The sequence below is a fragment of the Poecilia latipinna genome, unplaced genomic scaffold, assembly GCF_001443285.1.
Source record: "Poecilia latipinna isolate Pla-1442-1.1 unplaced genomic scaffold, P_latipinna-1.0 Scaffold701, whole genome shotgun sequence".
NCBI classification, from domain to species: Eukaryota; Metazoa; Chordata; class Actinopteri; order Cyprinodontiformes; family Poeciliidae; genus Poecilia; species Poecilia latipinna.
The window spans coordinates 12,670-33,014 of record NW_015113317.1 but is presented as its reverse complement, the minus strand read 5'-3'; the positions used below and the strand labels follow the sequence as shown (position 1 = coordinate 33,014).

Sequence of the window (20,345 nt, the reverse complement as noted above, 5' to 3'; positions counted from 1 at the left end):
GTTTTGCCATTTTGCCAGTAGGCTACTGCTACATTTTGCAAAAGCTTCTTACTAATCGATAGCAGTAAAGAAAAACCTCTTTCTTTTTTTACAAAACACATAAATCTGGTACTACACTGAAATCGTGATTGCAAGCGGCTCATTCACTTCCCCTGCTTTCACTAAAGTGCAAACAAATCCTTAAATAACGGCAAGGATAAAGAGAAACGCCAGTTTGTTTCCATGTGAAATCTCCATAAATTTGTTCAAACTGAACGTTCTAACCAAACAATCCGCATTTCTCCACGCAGCTAAGCTGATAATGTTTTTTATCATTATTAATTTAAGGAGTTTGATTTAAAATTTTACAAGGAACATCAAAAAACTCGACAGTAATATCTACATTAAATTATATGAGGCTCCATACAGGCCAGTTAGGATGAATTTGTTGGCACTCCTGGTAACAAATAGCTTTAAAATAAACCCATTGTAGATATAACTTTTAATTTGATTCAAAAACCATACTAACAATTCTTTCTCAAATAAACATCATTATCTCTATTATCTGTTAATCAACTACTTTCTGTTATGAATAAGGCATAACACGAGGAGGAATTAATTTCAGTTGCAAGGCTGGATAAGAATCAAAATTTGCCGTACTAAAATAAAACTCTGACGTTTAAAGACCTGCAAATACAAGTCACCAGGTTTCCATGACAACCACTTGTATGAGAAATACAGCAGAGAAAATCTTCATTTACCCTTACAAACATAAAAATGCTTTGGTATAAAAGATAGACAGAATTAACTTTTCACCACAAATACTTGAAGTGAGCCAAAGAATAAATATGGATAAAAGATCTTTAAACGAAACTGTTTAAAATAAAAGATTAATTTAATCCGAAATCAGCATATAAACCGAGTTATTACATCAGATGAACTAATATTTGTGGGTTGTTTTTCTCCACTGAATACATTTTCAGTGTGAATTTAACCTACTGCAATGAAAGGTTAATTTATTTTAAGGCTTTTTAATACATCTTTACCAGAAGTGCCAATAAATATATTCCTAACTCTAAGTTTTTATTTAAAGATATTAGATAATGAGGCAACGTACCCTTTGAACAAAACAAGCACTTAAAAATAAAGTCCAACAGACAGATTGGTGCATTCATGCATCATAGTCGCACATTCAGCCTTGACACATGAAAAGAGACACCCACAGTTTTAGTTTACAACAAACCTGGTGTGTCTGCAGCGCCCGATGCAATCAAAGCTGAGATTGTGACTAAGTTCAAGCGGTTTGACCAAATGAGAAAGAATGATCTCATGTTTCTGATTATCCATCAAAGAGGTGATTGTCCCAAAGCGCTGGGCAGAATTAAAGTAAACACTTAAAACTGAAAATAAGGTTATTGCCTTTTCAGAGTCTGACGAACCTCCAGGTAAACGACCGGCTAAAACTGTCCTATTATTCTGCATATTTTTCAAATATGCTAGTTACAGAATAACATACAAAACCGATACTGTACAAACACTTAAAATATATGAGAAGGGTTAGCTTATAAAACCACTTTTTAAAAAAAGGTAGATCAAGTTTCTTAAATATGGCATGTTACACTGCAAAAACACAAAATCATGACACAAAAGTATTTTTGGTCCAGTTTCAAGTGTGAGTGTCTAAGTAAACTTGAAATAAGACTTCTGCAAGAAATATGAGCTTGTTTAAAGTCAGTAACTCATTTCCTTTGTCCCATTAGATGTTGTGCTATAAGTAAAATAATCTGCCAATGGAACAAATAAAACCTCATATTTTTAGCTGAAAAGTTATTTGTACGTTAGTTTTTTCTTATTAAGTGTACTGCTATATTTGCATCAGAAACTAGACTAAAACTACTTGGTGAGGTTTTGTGTTTTTGCAGTGTAAAACTGTAACACAAACGGACCATGCAGTGTAACTGAGTATGCACCAAACTGTGTTCACATACACAACCTGAGAACACAGTTCCAACTCATTTTTCATACACAACTTTACAATTTTCTTGATTTTTATTTAGAAAAAAACCCCTCAACTTTCTACCCACCCTAATGAGGATGAGAATGAGGTTGTTCCTAAACCTGGAAGACGTTGATCTTGCTCGTGTTCTTCAGTGTCTGTCGTCTGTTGCAGAACCAGACCCGGACCACCTCTCTGTCATAATTCAGTTCTCTTGCGATCTCTGTAATCTCCTGGCCTGTGGGCAGAGCGTTCTTCTCAAAGTAGGAGTTAAGGACCTCGATCGCCTGCGGCGTGAAACTGGTGCGCCGTTTGCGCTTTTTGGACGGTTCGCCACCGACAAACTCCATGAGGTTCTGCTGGCCTTTCTGGTTCCAGTGCTCGGCCTCAGCCAGCCATTTCTCTAAAACCGGTTTCAGCTTCTGAGCGCTCTTGGGGGTGATGTCGAGCTTTTCAAACCTGAGGCAAAAAGGAGGGAGAAACTTTTTCAATCAACAATAGAAATGACGACAAAACCTAAAATGGACCTTTAAAAAATTAGTTTTAAAAGAAACTCATTCAAAATTCAAATTTTACAAATTTTTTAACATCCATTTGGGTCACTGCTGCTTCTAAAAAACAGTCAAGAGCTTAAAGAATAAGGTTCATGCAATAAGATAATGTTTTTTAGTGTCTAGAAAATAAGTCGTTTCAAAAACCTTCCAAAAGTAACAAATCAGCAGGCACTGCCCCGTTACCTAGCAACCTCGGCGAAGCACCATCCATTACCTAGCAACCTCATGGGAGCTCTGCTGTCACCTAGCAGGATATTTGGTTTTATCGCTGTATGCGCTGTACAATGGCTGCTAGAAAAGACAAGTGCTTTTTTTCTTGACTTACCATCCAGAAACCACTTACTGCATTTTTGTTGGTTGGGCCGGAGGCTCTCCTAATGCTTTTTAAAGATGTTTAGTTGCATAATTGCAGCCATTTTCAGGGTAAATATTGAGTTTGGGGGTGGTGGATGATTTTGTGCAAAAGATGTAATAACGATTTTTTGTTTAGCTTATTGACCTATCCTAACCAGTTCAAGGAAGCATAATAATAAGTCACCTGTGGATTCTATTTACCGATTAGGTGGCTTTGAATAGCATTTTAAGCTTTTAATTTCATTTAGGATCAATAGAGTAAAGGCGGTTAAATGCCAACACACAGAACACTTTAAAAAATCTGTTGCATAAAATCTAAATGAAATACTTTGATGTTTGTGGCTGAAACGACACAAAATGTGAAAAACAGAAGTGAATACTTTTGTATAACCAGTTGTGGGGAATATACTCTAAATAATTTAACTGTAAATGGATAATTCAAATAGGATCCGTTTTCAGTAATAAAGCAGTAAAAGCAATCCTGTCTTTCAGTGGACCGTTCCATTTGTTCCTCAGCAGAATACGATAATCAAAAACGTTCCTTTCTCTCTGTGAGTCAACATTTTGGCTGTGAAGAGGAGCCGTCTGACGCACTGCACACAGCGTCAGCGAGTGATGAATCACTGGCACTTTTACAAGGGGAAACACAGAGGAAAGTTTCAAAGGAATGACGGCAGAAAGAACAGGTGAGTCACTTACCTGCAAATGGCAGACTGGCTGTACGCCGGACCCTCCGTCGCAGTGAGGGCCTGCCCTACTTGTGTCTGCGTGAGGCCCAGCGACAGCCGACGGATCTTGAAGTTTTTGGCAAACTCTCGGATTTCCTCCAAATTAATCCCTTCCTCGATGCTGGCTGCCTGCTGAGGCTCTGAAATTGTGAGGAGCCTGGTTAAAAATATCTGGCTGCTGTTTAGACATTCCTCTGCTGAGGGTAGAGAAGCAGGTGTACGTACTGCTGACAAGCTGCCCCACTTTGGCCATGTCTCCACAGGCGATGGGAGCTGCTGAGGTGAGCACGGTCGAGGTCTTCAGTGCAGACGGCTGCGGTGCAATGACAACAGGTGACTGAGTGACACTTGTCACTGAAAATAAACGGTAACGGTCACAATTTATAGATGTTGCTTGTTTGAGGATGAAAAGAGGCAGTATTATGTTGTTATTAAAATATTATATGTATCAAATACAAGAAATTTGACTTCCTGATTTAAAACTTTGAAGTTGGGCCTCTGTCTCTTTAAAAATTCCTGCTCTTTCTGAAGCTCCGCCTTCAGGAAGTCATCACAACATTTTTACTAAGCAGCAGTTTGTATGATGAGCTCAGTAGATGGATAGCTCCACCAGGTGTTTGCTAAGTCCTGCTGGCTAGTCTGAAGGAGCTGAGTGGGATAGATTAGGGAAAGACTGCTCTGTGAGCTTGAAAACTTGGAAACTGCAGCTTTAAGGAGGAGCTGCGCCTCGAAGGTGGGGCTAAGTCCACCCGGCTGTTTTGCATAGATGAATGGTTGCCATGGAAATTAAAGGATTTCTCAATGCTTGAATAATGAAGGCAACACTCCAGATATGTTTTTAGTGAGATAATAATATGATAACATGATGTGCAGCTAAAAAAATTCAATTTTACATAATACTGGCCCTTAGATTTCATTGTCTCTAATTTGGTTTATTTCAGGGCTTTTCTTTCAGTTCAAACAGGATTTGTTCTTCTACCTGAGCGTTTGGTTTGCTAACTGTAGGAGGAGCTGTAGTTTTGGGCAGAACTGCAGCAGAAGTTGCAACGGCAGCAGGCCCGTTTCCCACAGTTGCAATAATTTGGCCCTGGGTGTTGAGGAGCAGCTGTGGGGCGATGGTCTGGACCTGCAGACCCTGCAGGGGCAGAGAGGGAGCAGCGGCCCCTGCAGCCAGAGACGCCGGGTTCAACAGCAGCGGGAGGGTTCCTATCACCTGCACATTGTGCAAAGCAAAGGAAAGTATTTCAAACAACAATATAAGCACGGTTGAAATTAGAAGTGTACATACACTGAATAATAAAAACAACTTATTTCTAAACAGCTGCATTTCCATTAACTACAAAACTGGACAAATTGAAATTATGAAAATAAATTTACTTGATGGAAAGAGCAATTTTGAAAATAATTTTGTTTACTGATAAAAAGTTTTTGCGCTAGAATGAGGTGATTTTTCGGCCATATTGAAATAGATGTATTTTGCAAAACTGCAATTGAAACACTTTTATTACAACATACCATGATCAACAGCCGGATGTTACTACTGACGAAAATGACAAAGAAGACAACAGGAAGTAGTTTGAGGACGATGGTTTGTTTTTATTTTTAATCAGGTTTAAGGTATTATTTACTTAAAACAAGCTATAATTTCTTGCTGAAAAGTTACTCATAAGTCAGCCTTGTCTAACTTATAAGTAGACAAAATATTTGCACTCGCAGCTAGACCAAAAATATTTGATAAGATTTTGTGTTTTTGCAGTGTGGTACCACAGCACATCTTCACAGGTCGGGTGAAGTCCATTCCAGGCTTATTTGGTGGTCATGATAGATTATCTTTAAGAATTAAACACCTTAATCTCACATCATATCACAGCTTGTTTGTGACTGGAACCTACCTGACCCTGGGCGTTTGTGATGATCTGGCTGGTGATGCCAGCCATACTGGGCATGGCGCTGTTGATGATGGGAGTTGATGTGAGAGAACTGAGGAACTGAGGCTGTGCACCCAAAGAAGCAGCACTTATCTAAGAACATATGTATATAAAAACACAGTTAAAGACGAGAGGCAAACAAGCAAAATGTGAAAAATGATGAGCTGCATGAGCCCTACAATGGCCGGGTTGATGGACAGTCCTGCTGTCTGAAGTGCTGCCACGGAAATGCTGGGCTGGGAGATGGTGTTGGCCACAGAGGTCACCTGGGCAGCCGTCGCCTGGGCGTTAGTGACCTGTGTGTTGGTCACTTGAGTTTGCTGAGGAGGCACCTGCTGCACAGACGTTTGCACCGGCTGTACAGGTGCTGCTTGAGGCTGGAACATTGCCTGTGTATTCGCCTGCAGCTGGGGCTGGACTGAGTTCAGAACTGTTGCAGCTAAAAAGAGAAAATGACAAAATGGAGCTCTTAGGTGATGAGATTATTAATATTTAAGAGTTTACATAGCTTTGTGCACTGCAAAAACACAAAAATGTTCCAAGTGTTTTTGGTGCTTTTTAGTGCAAATATCTTGGTACACTTGAAGTAAAACAAAACTTACTTACAAGTAAGTTTTCAGCAAGATATAGGAACTTGATTTAGGTAAATAATTCCTTAATATTGGTTAAAAACAACTTGTTCCACTGGCAGATTATTTCACTTGCTACATGGGAAGAATATCTTGTTATATGATGCAAAGAAGTATTCGTCATAAAATCAAGAAAATTATAGACAACCGTAACCATCCTCTTCATGAGACTGCCTTGGGAAAACAGTGTGTTCAGTCAGAGGCTTCTTGAAATTCACTGCAATACAGACTGCTATAAGAGATCCTTCCTGCCAACAGCCATCACTATCTACAATAAATATCTGAAAAATTAGAATTAAAATGAGTTACAACATTTCATTTCCCTTTGGGACCAATAACGATTTTTTTTATTATTATTTAAATTTGAATAAGTGAAATAACTTATAGTACTAGAAAACCTGGTACTTTGTCATCAATATAAAATAATTATTTACAAGATATAGAAGTTGTTTTAGGTAAATAATTTCTTAATATTGATGGAAAAAGTATCATTTCCACTGGCAGATAGATTATTTTACTAACATCATAAATGACAGTTGGGCACTGTGCCGTTACCTAGCAACCACAGCCAACCCCAGCCCGTCACCTAGCAACCCAGTTCTAGTTCCACTGGCAGATTATCACTTGATTTCACCTGATATCAATATTAAGGAATTATTGACCTAAAACAATCTCATATATGTTGCTTAAAAGTTACTTGTAAGTTAATTTTGTCACATTTCAAGCATACTACGATTTTTGTACTAAAAAGTAGACCAAAGTACTTGGTAAGACTTAGCATTTTGTGGGAAGTAAAATGACTGAAAAAAGAATCTAACATAGATACATTTCTGGATGACAGAGGGGGAAACAAGCAGCAAGTAAACTGTGTTTTACCCTGTAGGCCAGCAAAGGGCAGCTTGAGGAGGTTCCCAGCGGGGTTTGCGGCTGCGAGGCCAGGCAGGGTGGCTACGCTGGTGGTTGGCAGAGTGAGAACCGCCAAGCCGCCCTGGCCGGCGATGGAACCGGCCATGTTGAGGGGGATGAGCAGAGGTTGACCCAGTGAACCCGTCTGAGCCATCATACCAGTCATCAAAGTGGCCAGGCTTTCCTGGGTCAGAACCTGGTGTTGTAGAGCACAAAGTGGCAAACTCCTTACACTGACCTTTACTTCTGTACAGGAAAATAACTAACAAAAGAAATGTATTTGCTTAGTTATGAAAGGAACACTTTTGTTTATGTAGAATATGATCTCAACACTCAACACCACCACTGATCTCAACTAGACCTGTCACAATTAAAACATTTTGCAGTAATTACTACAATAAACAATTCCATTGTTGTTTTGAAATTAATATAATAGTAATGGCATAGACTTTAATTTTGTAAATAATATTTTACAGTGGACCTGGAAGATGTTTTAAATATCCAAAATGAAACACCACAACCAAAAACAACAAATTAAATGGAAATAAAAACCACACAGAACGGATCTGGAAATAAAAAATGTTATTTTGTGTCTGTAAGTATCAAAAGGTATTTGTTAATTAGAATGGAAATTATTGAGCTCATTTTAATTCATCCAGCAATTAACTGATTACTCTCAATAAACTCAAAAAACTCAAAAAATGCTCACATCCCTGCCGGGGATGTGAGCATGTGTTAAAGCAACATTTTTGTTGCTTTAACAGTTTTATTTTTACATATTATAAAGAGTCTGTTGTTTTTTAATGCACTAATACATGCATATTTTGTACATTTTTAATTAAACAACTCGAATGCACATTCATCAGGACTGTGGTAAACTATTTTTTATTACTACACTGTGTTTATGTTGAAAATTTGCCCTTACTGTGCAGTATTTATATTCTTTATTCTGTTTTTCCCAAACATTGAAATTCGGCCATTATTGTCCTCTTAAAACAAGGTAATAAAGGAATTTTAAATGAGGTCAGACACTGATGTTGGACGACAATCCCTGACTTGCAGTCTTTCCTCCAGTTGCTCCTACAGGTTTTCTCTAGGGTTGATGTCACAGTTTGTACCTGTGAACAACTTTGTACTGTGATGGGCATGGCGGCCTGGGGTTGGGCGATGGAAACGCTGAGCGGAGCTGCAGAGTTCACCGTTTGGACAGCAGCAGCCGACACATCAACAGACGCCCCCTGCTGCTCACCGACCGCTGCAGGACACAAATGTTTGATTTGTCTTTATCAACAATCAAGTTGATCTGTATCGCACATTTCAGCAACACAGCAGTTCAAAATGGTTTACATTGAGAAAAGATTTTTAAAAAATAAAACATCATAAACACATCATAGAGTTAACAGTTGTAAAAACTAAAAAAGTAAAAACAGGAGAGTGCCATCATTAAAATCAGGATGTTGGTCAATGTTCCATTTATTATGGCTCAAAGAAAACTCTGTAAAGGTGGGATTTTAGTCTTGATTGACAGGAACTCAGTGTTTTGGATGTTTTGCAGTTTTCTGGAAGTTTGTTCCAGATTTGTGATGCTTAGACGCTGAATGCTGCTTTTCCATGTCTGGTGTGTGTCTTGATGATAAACTGTTCAGTGATTTATAAGCTAACAGTATTTTAAAGTCTATTCTCTTAGTGTAGCTGAGCTGGGGTTATGTGCTCCATCGTCCTGGTTTTAGTCAGAACGCCAGCAGCAGCATTCTGGATGTGATTGATTCTTTTAGGCAAACCTGTAAAGACACGGTTGCAGCGACTAAAGATAAATACATGGATGTGTTTCCCAAAATCTTGCTGAGACATTAGTCCTTTAATCATGGACAGGTTATTCAGATAATAGAAGGCTCACTTTATAATTGTCTTTATGTGGCTCTGAAGGTTCGGGTCTGAATCCATCATCAGGCCCAGATTTCTGACCTTATTGTCAGTTTCCAGCTGTAATAACTGAAGCTTTCTAGATCGTTTCTCTTTAGGTCCAAAGATTAAAACTTCATTACACCAGAAGACAATTCTGGAACTGATTAAAAATAATGATTTACCTGCTTCCCCAGTGCTGTGGGGCGCTGTGGGGCTGTTCTGGGTGCTGGCAGCTTCAACTTTCTCTGCACACTGAGCCATTTCCTCCTCAGCAGTTTTGCCCTCATTCTTCCCATCGGGTACCGAAGACGGCAGAGACGCGTCAACCTCGACTTCTAGTACACGAATTGTCTCCTGACCGGACATGACAATAACCTGCAGGGGTAAATTATGAGGTTATTAAAGATCTAGAAAATAACTGTCCAACAGGATGAGAATTTAGAAATTCATTTTGAAACTAAGCTAAATTATTTAAAAAACATAAAGAAATCCTCCTTGGGTTCTTGTAAAAATATTTAAACCTCTTGAGCATTTTTAGACACGCACAGTCAGAACGGATGGTGAACATTAATTTTCCTCTCTTGCCAAAGATTCTCAATTAGATTTAGATCTGAACTTTGATTAGGCCATTCTAGCACATGTGATTGCTTTAATCAGAACCGCTCCAATGCAGATCTGGTCGCATATTTAGGTTTGTCCTGATAAAAGAACGAGTCTTTTGCAGCCTCTCAGGATTGTGCTGTATATATTAAATACTAGTTGTGGGCCTGGAAATTATTTAGTTTGGCCCCTGACCACAAGTAAAACATGATAAAATTTTGTCAACATAGTAGGAACAATTGTTGACCCAAAAAAATCAGAAACTGTGTATTGCTTTCAGTAAGGCAACAGATTGAAGGCCTTTTTATGACTGGATCTTTAATGATATACAGATTTTTTTAAAATAATTGTTTATTTTTCAGCAAGTAAAACAAAGAATTAATTAGTATAACAAAAATGACAATAAAGTAATTTTTGCATTTTTAATTTAATGAAATTAATTGAGCCAGTTTTGCAAAACGTTTGGACGCCACTGCTCTATAACAAACTTCTGAAATTTTCACAGATCAGCTGAATTTGTCTGATTGTCCGAATACTAAAACATGCAGCATTTTCTCATTTTATCTTTATTGAAAAAGCAACAAAATACATTGATATTTGTGGCTGTAACATACTAAAATGTTCAAGAACAGGGCCAAATTTACAAGGATGCAGGCACCTGAGCTAAGGCCAATTTTGGTGTGTTATCAACTATATAGAAATAGTTTTACTAATGCAATGCAATTAACTCTCACATTACCATATAGTTCTATATATCTGCAGGTAGAAAATGATGCATGGTAGGTTTAATTTGTACCCTGGGCAATTTCTCCATGTTTTTCCCAAAGAAATCTCTACAACTATTAATATAACTCACCTGATACTGGCTTTTGAGTTTTATACAAAGCATTAAAAAACATAAAGACAGAAAAATCTTTGGTGGCCAGGCCAATAAGCCCTTTCTATTGTCTGGCCCAGTTCTAGAGATATGAATACTTTTTGTGCTAACATCAATAATTCTCCCCGTCTACCAGCATGGTCTAAACCCAGCGCTGACCTATAGTTGATGATTCACAAAGTGAAATAATGAAAGACCAAGCAGAGGCAGCAATGCAGCTGGAAGACAGGATGCAGAGGAGACAAACAGAGAGAGAGAGAGGAAGAGAGAGAGAGAGAGAGATGCGTACCTGTTGTCCCTGGCAGGGGGAATTTCAAAGTGCAGGATTTAAATGGCTGAAAAAAACTTCTGCTGTCAGACAGTGAATGGCTAAGGAGGACAGAGAAGCCGAGCACATGTTAGGACAAGATGACCCCCCCAAAAAACAAACAAAAACCAAAACTAACTTAAAAAAAAGGCGTATGAGTGCACCGACATGACGGGGAGGACATCAGCCAACAAGCAACACAGAGGCTCAGCTTTGCTTTGCCTTGCTGGCTATGTCTACGCAAAGCGTTACAGGTGAGAAAATCCACAGCCAATTATTAATAAGCATGGCAGTTTAAACACTGACAGTCTTTGAAGCAAAGAGTAGCAGAGATTATCAAGCATTAATACAGAAGTGAGTTGTGATCTTAATGGAGAGCCGTGTGGCAGACAGTTGAGGGGATAAAAGGAGCAAATGTGGTGAAGATCCGACTTACTGTAATTACACATTTCCTTGAATAAGTATTTATTCTCCTAGAACTTTTTTAAATGTTTCACATTACATGACATATTTTACTGGGATGCTAGTTGAAACCAACACAACAGAGAACATAATCAGGAAGAGGAAGAAATGTTATCATTTTATACCACAACTTAAAATTTTAAGTGATATGTGTTTGTATTCTGCTCTGCACTCTGATATAACCAACTAAAATTCTGTTCAATTATATGCTGTAATTTGTTTATACAGAAAATATGTTGAAGGTGGTCAGACAAAGCTAAATTTAAACACTCTGGCCATGCAAAGCAACATTTTGGAGTGAAACACTTCACACCACCTTCAACAGACTATAACTCCACAATGAATCATGTGCCTCAAGGGCTCTTATTCATCCAACAGGCCAAATATATAATCATATCCAACTGAATAATATGATCAAGAAGGGTGTTTTTTATCACAATACTGCAAACATTGATAATGTGATGACAAAATTGTGGAGTCCAAGTTTAAATGACAGCATAAGTGCATGGTCTAGTCAAAGTCCAGACATAAGTCCAACTGACCTGTGACAAAACTTTAAATTTGATGTTTGTAAATGCTCTCCACCTAGCCGAAGCTTGAGCAATTTTACATAGAAGAATGAGTTAGTAAATCACATAATATCCAAATAAAACACACTAAAATTTGATGGTGTGCTGTGACAAAATGTGGAAAAAGTTAAAGGAGAATACTATTATATTGTTATGAATAACAGGTGATCTTTTACCTGCTCATTGACAGTGAGCGGGGCATCTTGGGCAGGAAGATCCTGGGAGTTCATGGCTTGCTGCACCAACTTAGAAAATGTCCTGCAGGCATTCTAGATAAACAGATACTGATTATGCAAATATCATATCTAAAAAAATATAGAGATTCTTTGTTTTATTGCATTTGTACTTTAAACTCAGTTGCTGCCTTTAAAATAAACCAGCATGCTAATATTCCCTGTTATTCCTGACCATTTTAGTCACTGCAGACGCAGACTATTTAAAGGGGCCTGTAAGTATAAACAGGCCATATTGTGTTGCATAAAAGCTGCAAATAAACATGATCAAACATGGTTAAGATATTCACGAAGTGGTTGCAAATTCTGAACAGATTCCAAAACAGGCTTCAGATGGTGCGTTTGTTGCAGCAAAGCCCCCCGAGAGATGAGGATCTGTCAAAACTTCAGCGGCTGTTGATGGGCACCCCACCCCCATCCTGGTCAATAAAAGCCACTTTTTGGAGGACCAGCACCATTCACAGCCGACGGAAATCCTGTCAAGCCGAGCCGAGAGACCGAATTTTATGCATTTCCCTCTCTTTATCATAAATATATAAATTATGCTAATTACGAGCATTGCATATTAACCAAAACTCATTTCCTCTCGCCATTTCGCTGCTCCGCGCCAGCAGCGAGCTTGGACACAGTGCGGTTTTTATATGCAACTTACCGCGGAAATGCAGCTTATTTCCCGTAATCCGCCGCTCTTAAAATGCTCCCTGTCACAGTTTGTTTCAGTCACACATCATTAGAAATTCATCTCAGCTCCCAGACAGGCGCTGTGACTGCACACAAAAGAGAGGTATTTGCATTGATAAGGAGGGCTGCAATGTTAGGATCTCCTCTGCCTTAATATTTAATGACGGTGCCCTTTCTGCAACAGTTCACACCATCAGGAATCCTCCAGGTGTCTCCCGGAATCCCCCCAGAGCTGTAAAGTCGGACAAAATTGCCCCAAAATTGTCCTTTTGCACTACGTCATGAACATAATTTATGCAAGAAAAAAATCTTGCATTGAAAAATGTCTGCCTCGACTTGAGCGGTGCCATGGTTCTCTTAAAGGGGACGTACACCGCATTGAGAAAGTCGAGCAGTGTTTGTCAAACGCTGAAATAAACATTTAGAGGGGATTCAGATATACAGTTAGTAGATTTTAGAGTGACCAGTTTCAAATCGTTTAAATATTTGAATTTAGATGATTATGGCTTACAGCAAATAAAAACCACAAAACACAAATTTATATTTTTTTTCACCAAATTTTGAAGTGAACAGTACAACAGCACATTTCTTTTATTTTTTCAGTCATTTTTATAATATGTAATAATTGGAAAATAATCCAAGCAATAAACACATTGACAATAGTTTCTAAAAAAAAAACGTAATCAAACATTATTAAAAATAAATAAATAAATAACAAATGTTTTTAATCCTCCTTTAATCTGTGTTATTTTGGAATAATTTGATTGGGAAAAACCAGTACAATCATATGAACATTTTGGTTCTTTTAACTTAAATTTAAAAAATGTTGTATTTGTCATTTTCATTGAACATAATGAGCCAAATTAAGCTAAATTTCGCCTGTATCACTTAATTGTAAAGGTCGATACTCAATTTTAATATACATTTTTAAAATGTGAACATTTAAAAATTCTTATTTGTTATTCACATGGCTTTATAAGTTATGAAAAAAACATATTTGTAAAATTTCCAGCTTGGGAATAACTTTGCTATTGCAGTTTAAATAAAATTACTAATTTCTTTAAAACTTTCTTTGTATTGTATTCTTTGTATTGACCATAAAATAATTTTTACATAAAAAATACAATTATTAAATGTGTTCTTCCCTTTGCAGGTCAGGATATTTTATTTATGTTTAATAATTTATTCTTTGCAGTGATCAAAGAACTGCAAAGAATACTGCAAAGAACAGGCTGAGAGAGGCCGGCCTGTTTTTAAAATCTGTGATTTAATCATTTCTAGGTAATAAATAATTAAAAAACATATTCTACTTGAATTTCAAATTTTTGTGTTTTTTATGTACTTATTTTTCTCCGTCATTTTTAGCTTTAAAGTTCGCTTTTTGTATTTTTGTTTGCTTCACTTCGCATTTGAGCAATTTCCCCTTTTCCACCAGAGGGGGCGCGGGCGTGCGAGCGAGCCGTGCGTGCGTGCAGCCGCAGATAAAGAACGGGTGACGTAACCACTTCCACAACAACAAGAAGAAACAAGGAAGTGTCAATCCGAAACCTGTAACAAGGCCGAGACAAGATACGCAGAGCTCCGTACAAGCTGATGTTCCTCAGCCTCCGAATCAATCCACAACAATGAATAACAAAGGTATTTCTCCGCAGCGGGTTCAGTTTGTCAGCTAGCTGCCCGTCAGTCGACGCTGCTGTTAGAACTAGAGCCGAACGGGCTGTCGTTATCTAAAGCGGACTTCACGTTTAGCTACGTACATAACAATAAACTGACGCCTTCTGGGAAGCTCACTTACTGAACATAAAGGCGTCTGAAATACTGTAATGAATACATTTTTTTACTTTCTCGTTACATTATTGTTCTGATTCAGATCAGGTCGCATTTTGTTTTTTGTTGTTTTTTTAGCGAGCTACAACCATTTAAAACGGCAAAGCTGCCATACCTGGACTGTTTTGGTTCGCTGTTGTGTTAACATGGAAGTCCTATTCTGCTGCAGTCAGACTGAAGGAGCATTTTAGTTTGGGCTCTTTGCTGCATCTATTCATATTGTTTTCCTGTTTAGCTGATCATTTCAGTTTATAAAAGAGGCTAAACACGCTTACATGCCCAAACAAAGGGCTGATGCTAGTTTTGCTTTCACAATAATTTAACCATTATGTTGCAACCGACTGGCCCTATTCATTAAAAATCAGCAACAACAAAAAAGAGCAACATTTTAATAAACTGTTTTACCTTATGCTGTGTGTTTTTTTTTTAACTACGTCACGTTTCTTTGTGATTGTTTTAGAATAAAGTGAATTCAGCTTGCCTGGAGATCTTTTGTTTCTGTTTTTTTTATATATACAATTCTGACTTGTTAGCTATATAATTATAAAACATGATATATGTGGCAACTTAGGTTGCATCTTATTCTCTATTTAGTTTCAGTTTAATATTTTTCAGATTCTTCCAATACACAAGGTTTTTTGTGACATCAGCTTATATATATTATCATCTGTTATTCATCATTCTTATTAAAGAATGGTGGTTTGATTGCAAATAACCAAACTGCCCATACTCATCTTGTAAAATTTAGTTTTTATTCCCATTTACCTGCATAAAACGGCTAAATAAAAACCTAAATGCCTTAATTTTCTTACTGCATTTGCTTCATGTTTTAATATTTGATCGATATACAAGCTTTGTTTGTCCCATAGGTGATAGAAATTCTCCTTACACAGGGTTAATTTTAAAACACATGCATTCAAAGACAATTCAATGTAAAATAAAATATAAGTAATATGAAATCCACATTGATACAATGAGAACAAATCCAAGAGGACCATCTATGAAGAGATTCACTTTATATATTAACCTTTTATATACATTTAAAATCAGTGTTTACACAAAATTGTATACAACCATAAATATTTAATTTGATAGACTGAAGCAAATATTAGGGATACAAATTTGACCGAGCAGGCAAGAAGATGGAAATAAACTTTGGTTGTTAATATCGGCCCAGTTTTAATTATCAGATTACCGATATGTTAAAGACTGATTAATATCGCCTGATTCTGATGTTAACGCCAATATGTCATGAATTACTTGCAAAAATTATTCACTCCTGCTGAAGTAAAATAACATTGATTCTTAGTTATATTTTGCAACATTATTCACAAATTTTTAAGTGGTTATTGGCAGAATATTATTATTATTATGCTATTTATAGAGTAACACAAGTCTAACGAGGTAACAGTAAGTAGTTAATTGGTCTGATTGTACGTTCGGGTAGTCAGCATGTGGTTGGCTGCTTAGTTTTAAAACAAAGTTACTTTATTTGGAGTGATAGTCTTTAGTTTCCACACCATGACCGATTTTTGACCAGAAATATTTATCAGGAGCACAGCACTGTTATTTCAGCTCCAATTCTATTAGAGTTGAAATGATTAAAAAATTATTGAGATAAACGTCAACTAATTTAGTAATCAAATATTTGTATACAAACTAAAAAAATGACATTTGCTGAATGAACAAAACACTCATAGCAACCAGTAAGACAAAAATATATTTACATTTTGCATTTAAGATTAAAAAAAATCTTTAAGTGGTAAAATGTGGGCTTCACCGGATTCATGTTCTGTAAAAAAAAAAAAAAAGATTTACTCTCCAGTTATTAATCAGTTAATCCACACAATAATCAACAGATCAGCCATACGCTGTACTGATAGTCAAGCAGAGAGGGCTGAACGTTTCACATGTTATTGTTAGATGTGTTTTTTTTTTTTAATCTTGGATGCATGCTTTGCTACAGATGGTCTAGAGTTCACTAAAATAATACTGTGTTGCATTTTAGGCAATAATCTTTTCATGTTTTTATGTTTTTCTAAAACAAAAATCCTCGAGTGGTGAAATGAAAAATCTGCAGAACGTGCAAATTTCTTTATCCGATTAATTGTTAGAGTAACCGTTAGTTTCCATTCATTTAGTCCTGACTTCACACACATTTTTTGGCTTCATCATCGTCCTTTATTATCCTTTCTGAACATGGGGATTCCCCATCAGTTCCTGGGGTTTCAGTATTTAGTTTAAAACCGAATGTGTTGTTTTGCAGGTTCATATCCACAGCAGTCTGTGTACCCTCAGCAGAGTACTGCACCTGTATACCCTCCTGCTATGCAAATGTCTCCTCAGGCACCTCCCTACACAGACACACCACCTGCATATTCTGAGGTAATTTAGCAATCTGGAAGTTGGACACTAAGACAGCTTATAATTTCTGAAGGTTTAATTTTGCTTTCCATCTCTCTGTGTGCAGATATACCAGCCCAGATATGTGCTTCCACCTCAGGTGCCTGGTCAGGTGCCGCAGATGTCCTCTCCCTACCCTGGCCATCAGGTGTACATGCCCATGCAGCCACACATGCAAGTGGGTCCGGTGGGCCAGAATGTCCCCATGGCTTACTACCCCATGGGAGCCGTTTACCCCCATGGATCAACCGTGATGGTGGACGGTGGCTTTGACGCTGGCGCTCGCTTCACAGCCGGCAGCAGCGTCTCCATCCCCGTGAGTGTTTACGTCAAAATGCGTTGCTTTAGGCGAAAACTGTCAGCTGAGTCTGTTTTTCCCTGCTTTCCCTTCAGCCCCCACCGCCTGGACACCCCCCTAATGCGGCTCAGCTGGCCGCCATGCAGGGCGCCAATGTTGTCATGACGCAGCGCAAGAATAACTTCTTCCTGGGTGGATCCAGTGGAGGGTATACCATCTGGTAACAGCAGCTACTCCCCTCCTGGTTCATGCATAAAACCCCATCCCAGATGATTCCCCAGTTCCTTCTTTATTCCATACGCCTTCCTCTTCAGGCTGCTTGGCCATGCCACAATACTGATATCACCTAACGGAATGTAATATTTTAGAGCCCTTGTTAAAGGTACAGTACTCCACTTCTGACCTACAGATCAAATGATAATTCTCACTGCCTGAGAGGGAAAAAAAGCTACAGATTTTAAATTTTAAGTCTCCATAATTCTTTGCTGGATCGAAAGTCTTCGGTTGCTCCAGATTGGACTTTATTTCAGGCGTGTGTGTCTGCTCAGGAGAGCTATTCTCCTTTGATCAAATGGTCACAAATAACACTGAGATATTCATGTATTCCTGTACAACTTAGATAAAATGTTCAAATAACAGACCTACATTATATAGTTTAGCTGCTTTATGGTGAAAGTAAAACGCAAAGAAGCAAAGTTACAAAGTCGCAAAGCGCAAACTAAAAGAAATCTCCACTTGTCGTTTTTGAAAATCTCTAGTGTAGTTTAATTAATAGGAGTGTAATAGTTTTGTGTAAATACCAGTATGATGATCAGGGGATGTTACCATCTCTGCTATATATTAAAAAAAAAAAAAGAACCAGCATCCTGGATGCATTTAGTTAGACCTGTCTTGTCTTTTGCACAGTATCAAAAAAAAAAAAACACCACAATAAATTTGTTGCACAATGAACTTTCTGAGAGATTGTTCCATTTCAATCAGTTGTAAAATAAATAAATTTAATTTAAAGCAAAACAAATATGTGTTTAAGAAAAGAGTTAATGCAATATCTCAAGTGGTTTACTGTACCTTGTTGGGCAACTTGTAGATGAACATAGTCGAGTGCCAAAGAGCACTGGGGATAACCCTGAATCGAAGCAAATTAACTTCAGTAAACTTAAAGGAAAGAAATTTAAAGTAAATCCAAATAGTAAGATGAACAGAAAGGGGTGGTTGGTGTAACATTTTTAGCTTTTTATGTATCCTATTTCTATTCCACAGTCGGATACCCAGAGTTTATCACTGCGCATTTATTATTCAGATCTACAGAGCTATCCTTTTTTTTGAGGGGTTTTTTTTTGTTTACACATCCTTAAACGTGTATGGAAAAAAAAAACATTCTTCTTAGAAGATTGTAACCATTTCACAAAAATGCATTTAATACTTCAGTTTTGTTTTTTGACTGATTTACACGAGTAGTTAGGCTAATGAAAACATTCGACAGTATAACCAATGAGCTGGTTGTGCCAAAGACCTAGCCGGCAATGCATTTATAATAAGTTGTGGCGTCAAATTTTAACCGCCACCGTTTGAAAAAGCAAACATATCCTTGAACAAGACGTTGTGACGCTGTCGGCTCCTCAAGCCTTCAGTTTCCCATGACTGCAATCTATTGTGGATTTTTTTCCCCCCCCGTCACCTTGTGTGGGTCACCTGCATCTTTGAGTTGCTGCATACTTTGCACCTTTTGCTAATGTACCTTTTAACTGAAATGCACTGCTAAGCAAAACTGAGGAGTTGCAGAAAAAAGGGGCTAATCTCTTTTTACATTCTGTTTTCATGACTTTTTAAATGAAAAGGAAAAAAAAGCTGTGACATTTTTCAACAGTTTTGAGTCCATTTTTATTCCATTAAAAAAAAAAATTAATGTAAAGATGTGCCATGTTGTTACAAAAGCCTGAAAGTGTATGCAAAGATCTTGCAATGAGGCTACATGACTGTCAGCATGTTTATTTAACTCATTTTTAAAAAATAAAAAAAAATATGCTTTCATGCATCTTTGGAGTCAATCAAAAATGAAATAAAGTATTTGAAGCTAGACATGTTGTCTGTATGGATACCACAAACTAATATTTGTAAGCATTTATCATTGTGGTGTGAATGAGTGTCACTGGGTATCCGACACGCAGCATAAAGTTTTAATAGCTGTGGCTAACGGAAACGAAAGCCAAAACGCTGGCTGTTTAGTGATACAAATATTAACTAAATCCCAAACCAACTTTCTGGAAATCTGTTTTCTTCTTCCGATATGAGAACGGTTTTAAAAACACTCAACTCCTGCTGTCATTTCAGCCTCTTTTTTTTTTTTTTCAAACAAAAGGGCCACAGCTATCAAAACTTTAACAGCTGTAACTCAAACAGAAGTTTTCTTCCTTTTTTTCCATCTCTGCTCCAATTGTAAAGCAGCTTAAGTGGCTTCATTCTAGCATTATGAAGTACTGTAAACTCACAGCTGACTAGTAGATGCTATGCCAACCACAGCCAGCAAATGGGACATTCTTTGTTGAAGGATTATGGACATTTATAGTTCAGGGATTCTCTTTACAACATTTTGTAAAATAGATGTATGTACTAAAGTGATGTGATGTACTTTGGTACACATTCTATCTTTTAAGATTACTAAAGGAGATGAGTGTCACTACGGTTTGCTGAGACGTGTCAAGGATGAAATGCTTTGGAAAAAAAAAAGAACTTAGGTGCACTTAACTTTTTTATACTAAACTTAAAATTTAAAATGTAAGTTTAGAATAAAGGTTATTTTGGAAATTTGAAATGTGGTAAGTTTGTTCTTGTATGCATTTGTGTAGTCCCTTGGTAGAATAGTAAAAAGTTTCTTATGTTGACATCTGAGATTTATTTTATTTTTTTGTTGTTTCGGTTTTTTGCCACAGGCGATTATTAGTTTAATAAACATGCTTCCTATTTTCAAAAAATAAAAATCTTTGTAAAGGAGAGCAATTATTTTAACACAAAATTTATGCTGAAAATTACATAAACAGCGCGTCTATTTGACTTATTAGTTTAACAAACTAGCTTCCCAGTAAATCTTTAGAACCCATGTGTCAAACTC

General features: G+C 37.3%; 2 protein-coding genes across 3 annotated transcripts; one reads left to right on the top strand and one right to left on the bottom strand.

Annotated features, from left to right (window-relative positions):
• Positions 1 to 83: 83 nt before the first annotated feature.
• On the bottom strand, positions 84 to 13,011 carry pou6f1 (POU class 6 homeobox 1). Of its 2 annotated transcripts, none has more exons than XM_015045011.1 (11): positions 12,680 to 13,011; positions 11,971 to 12,063; positions 9,162 to 9,354; positions 8,193 to 8,329; positions 7,045 to 7,270; positions 5,719 to 5,978; positions 5,504 to 5,632; positions 4,591 to 4,824; positions 3,837 to 3,924; positions 3,583 to 3,751; positions 84 to 2,434 (listed from the first exon to the last, which is right to left on the bottom strand). In XM_015045011.1, the coding sequence occupies exons 2-11, from the start codon at positions 12,022 to 12,024 to the stop codon at positions 2,092 to 2,094; spliced, it is 1,833 nt and encodes a 610-aa protein (XP_014900497.1). In that variant the 5' UTR covers positions 12,025 to 12,063; positions 12,680 to 13,011; the 3' UTR covers positions 84 to 2,091. The 2 variants fall into 2 exon arrangements, with proteins under 2 accessions (XP_014900497.1, XP_014900498.1); XM_015045012.1 differs by lacking the exon at positions 12,680 to 13,011 and adding an exon at positions 10,746 to 10,825 and having other exon boundaries at positions 11,971 to 12,060.
• A 1,182-nt stretch (positions 13,012 to 14,193) lies between these two features.
• Positions 14,194 to 18,159, top strand: dazap2 (DAZ associated protein 2). Its single transcript, XM_015045014.1, has 4 exons — positions 14,194 to 14,346; positions 16,802 to 16,920; positions 17,006 to 17,254; positions 17,332 to 18,159. The coding sequence occupies exons 1-4, from the start codon at positions 14,334 to 14,336 to the stop codon at positions 17,458 to 17,460; spliced, it is 510 nt and encodes a 169-aa protein (XP_014900500.1). The 5' UTR covers positions 14,194 to 14,333; the 3' UTR covers positions 17,461 to 18,159.
• The last annotated feature ends 2,186 nt before the right edge of the window (positions 18,160 to 20,345 follow it).

Bases quoted from the DNA above. Each gene is read 5' to 3' on its own strand.
- pou6f1 (XM_015045011.1), bottom strand. From the start codon at position 12,024: ATGAACTCCCAGGATCTTCCTGCCCAAGATGCCCCGCTCACTGTCAAT. The intron at 7,271-8,192 runs GTACAAACTGTG...CTACAACACCAG, and splicing joins CAGTACAAAGTTGTTCACAG to GTTCTGACCCAGGAAAGCCT. The intron at 5,633-5,718 runs GTAGGGCTCATG...ATATGTTCTTAG, and splicing joins TGTCCATCAACCCGGCCATT to ATAAGTGCTGCTTCTTTGGG.
- dazap2 (XM_015045014.1), top strand. The intron at 16,921-17,005 runs GTAATTTAGCAA...CTCTGTGTGCAG, and splicing joins CACCACCTGCATATTCTGAG to ATATACCAGCCCAGATATGT. The intron at 17,255-17,331 runs GTGAGTGTTTAC...CTTTCCCTTCAG, and splicing joins GCAGCAGCGTCTCCATCCCC to CCCCCACCGCCTGGACACCC.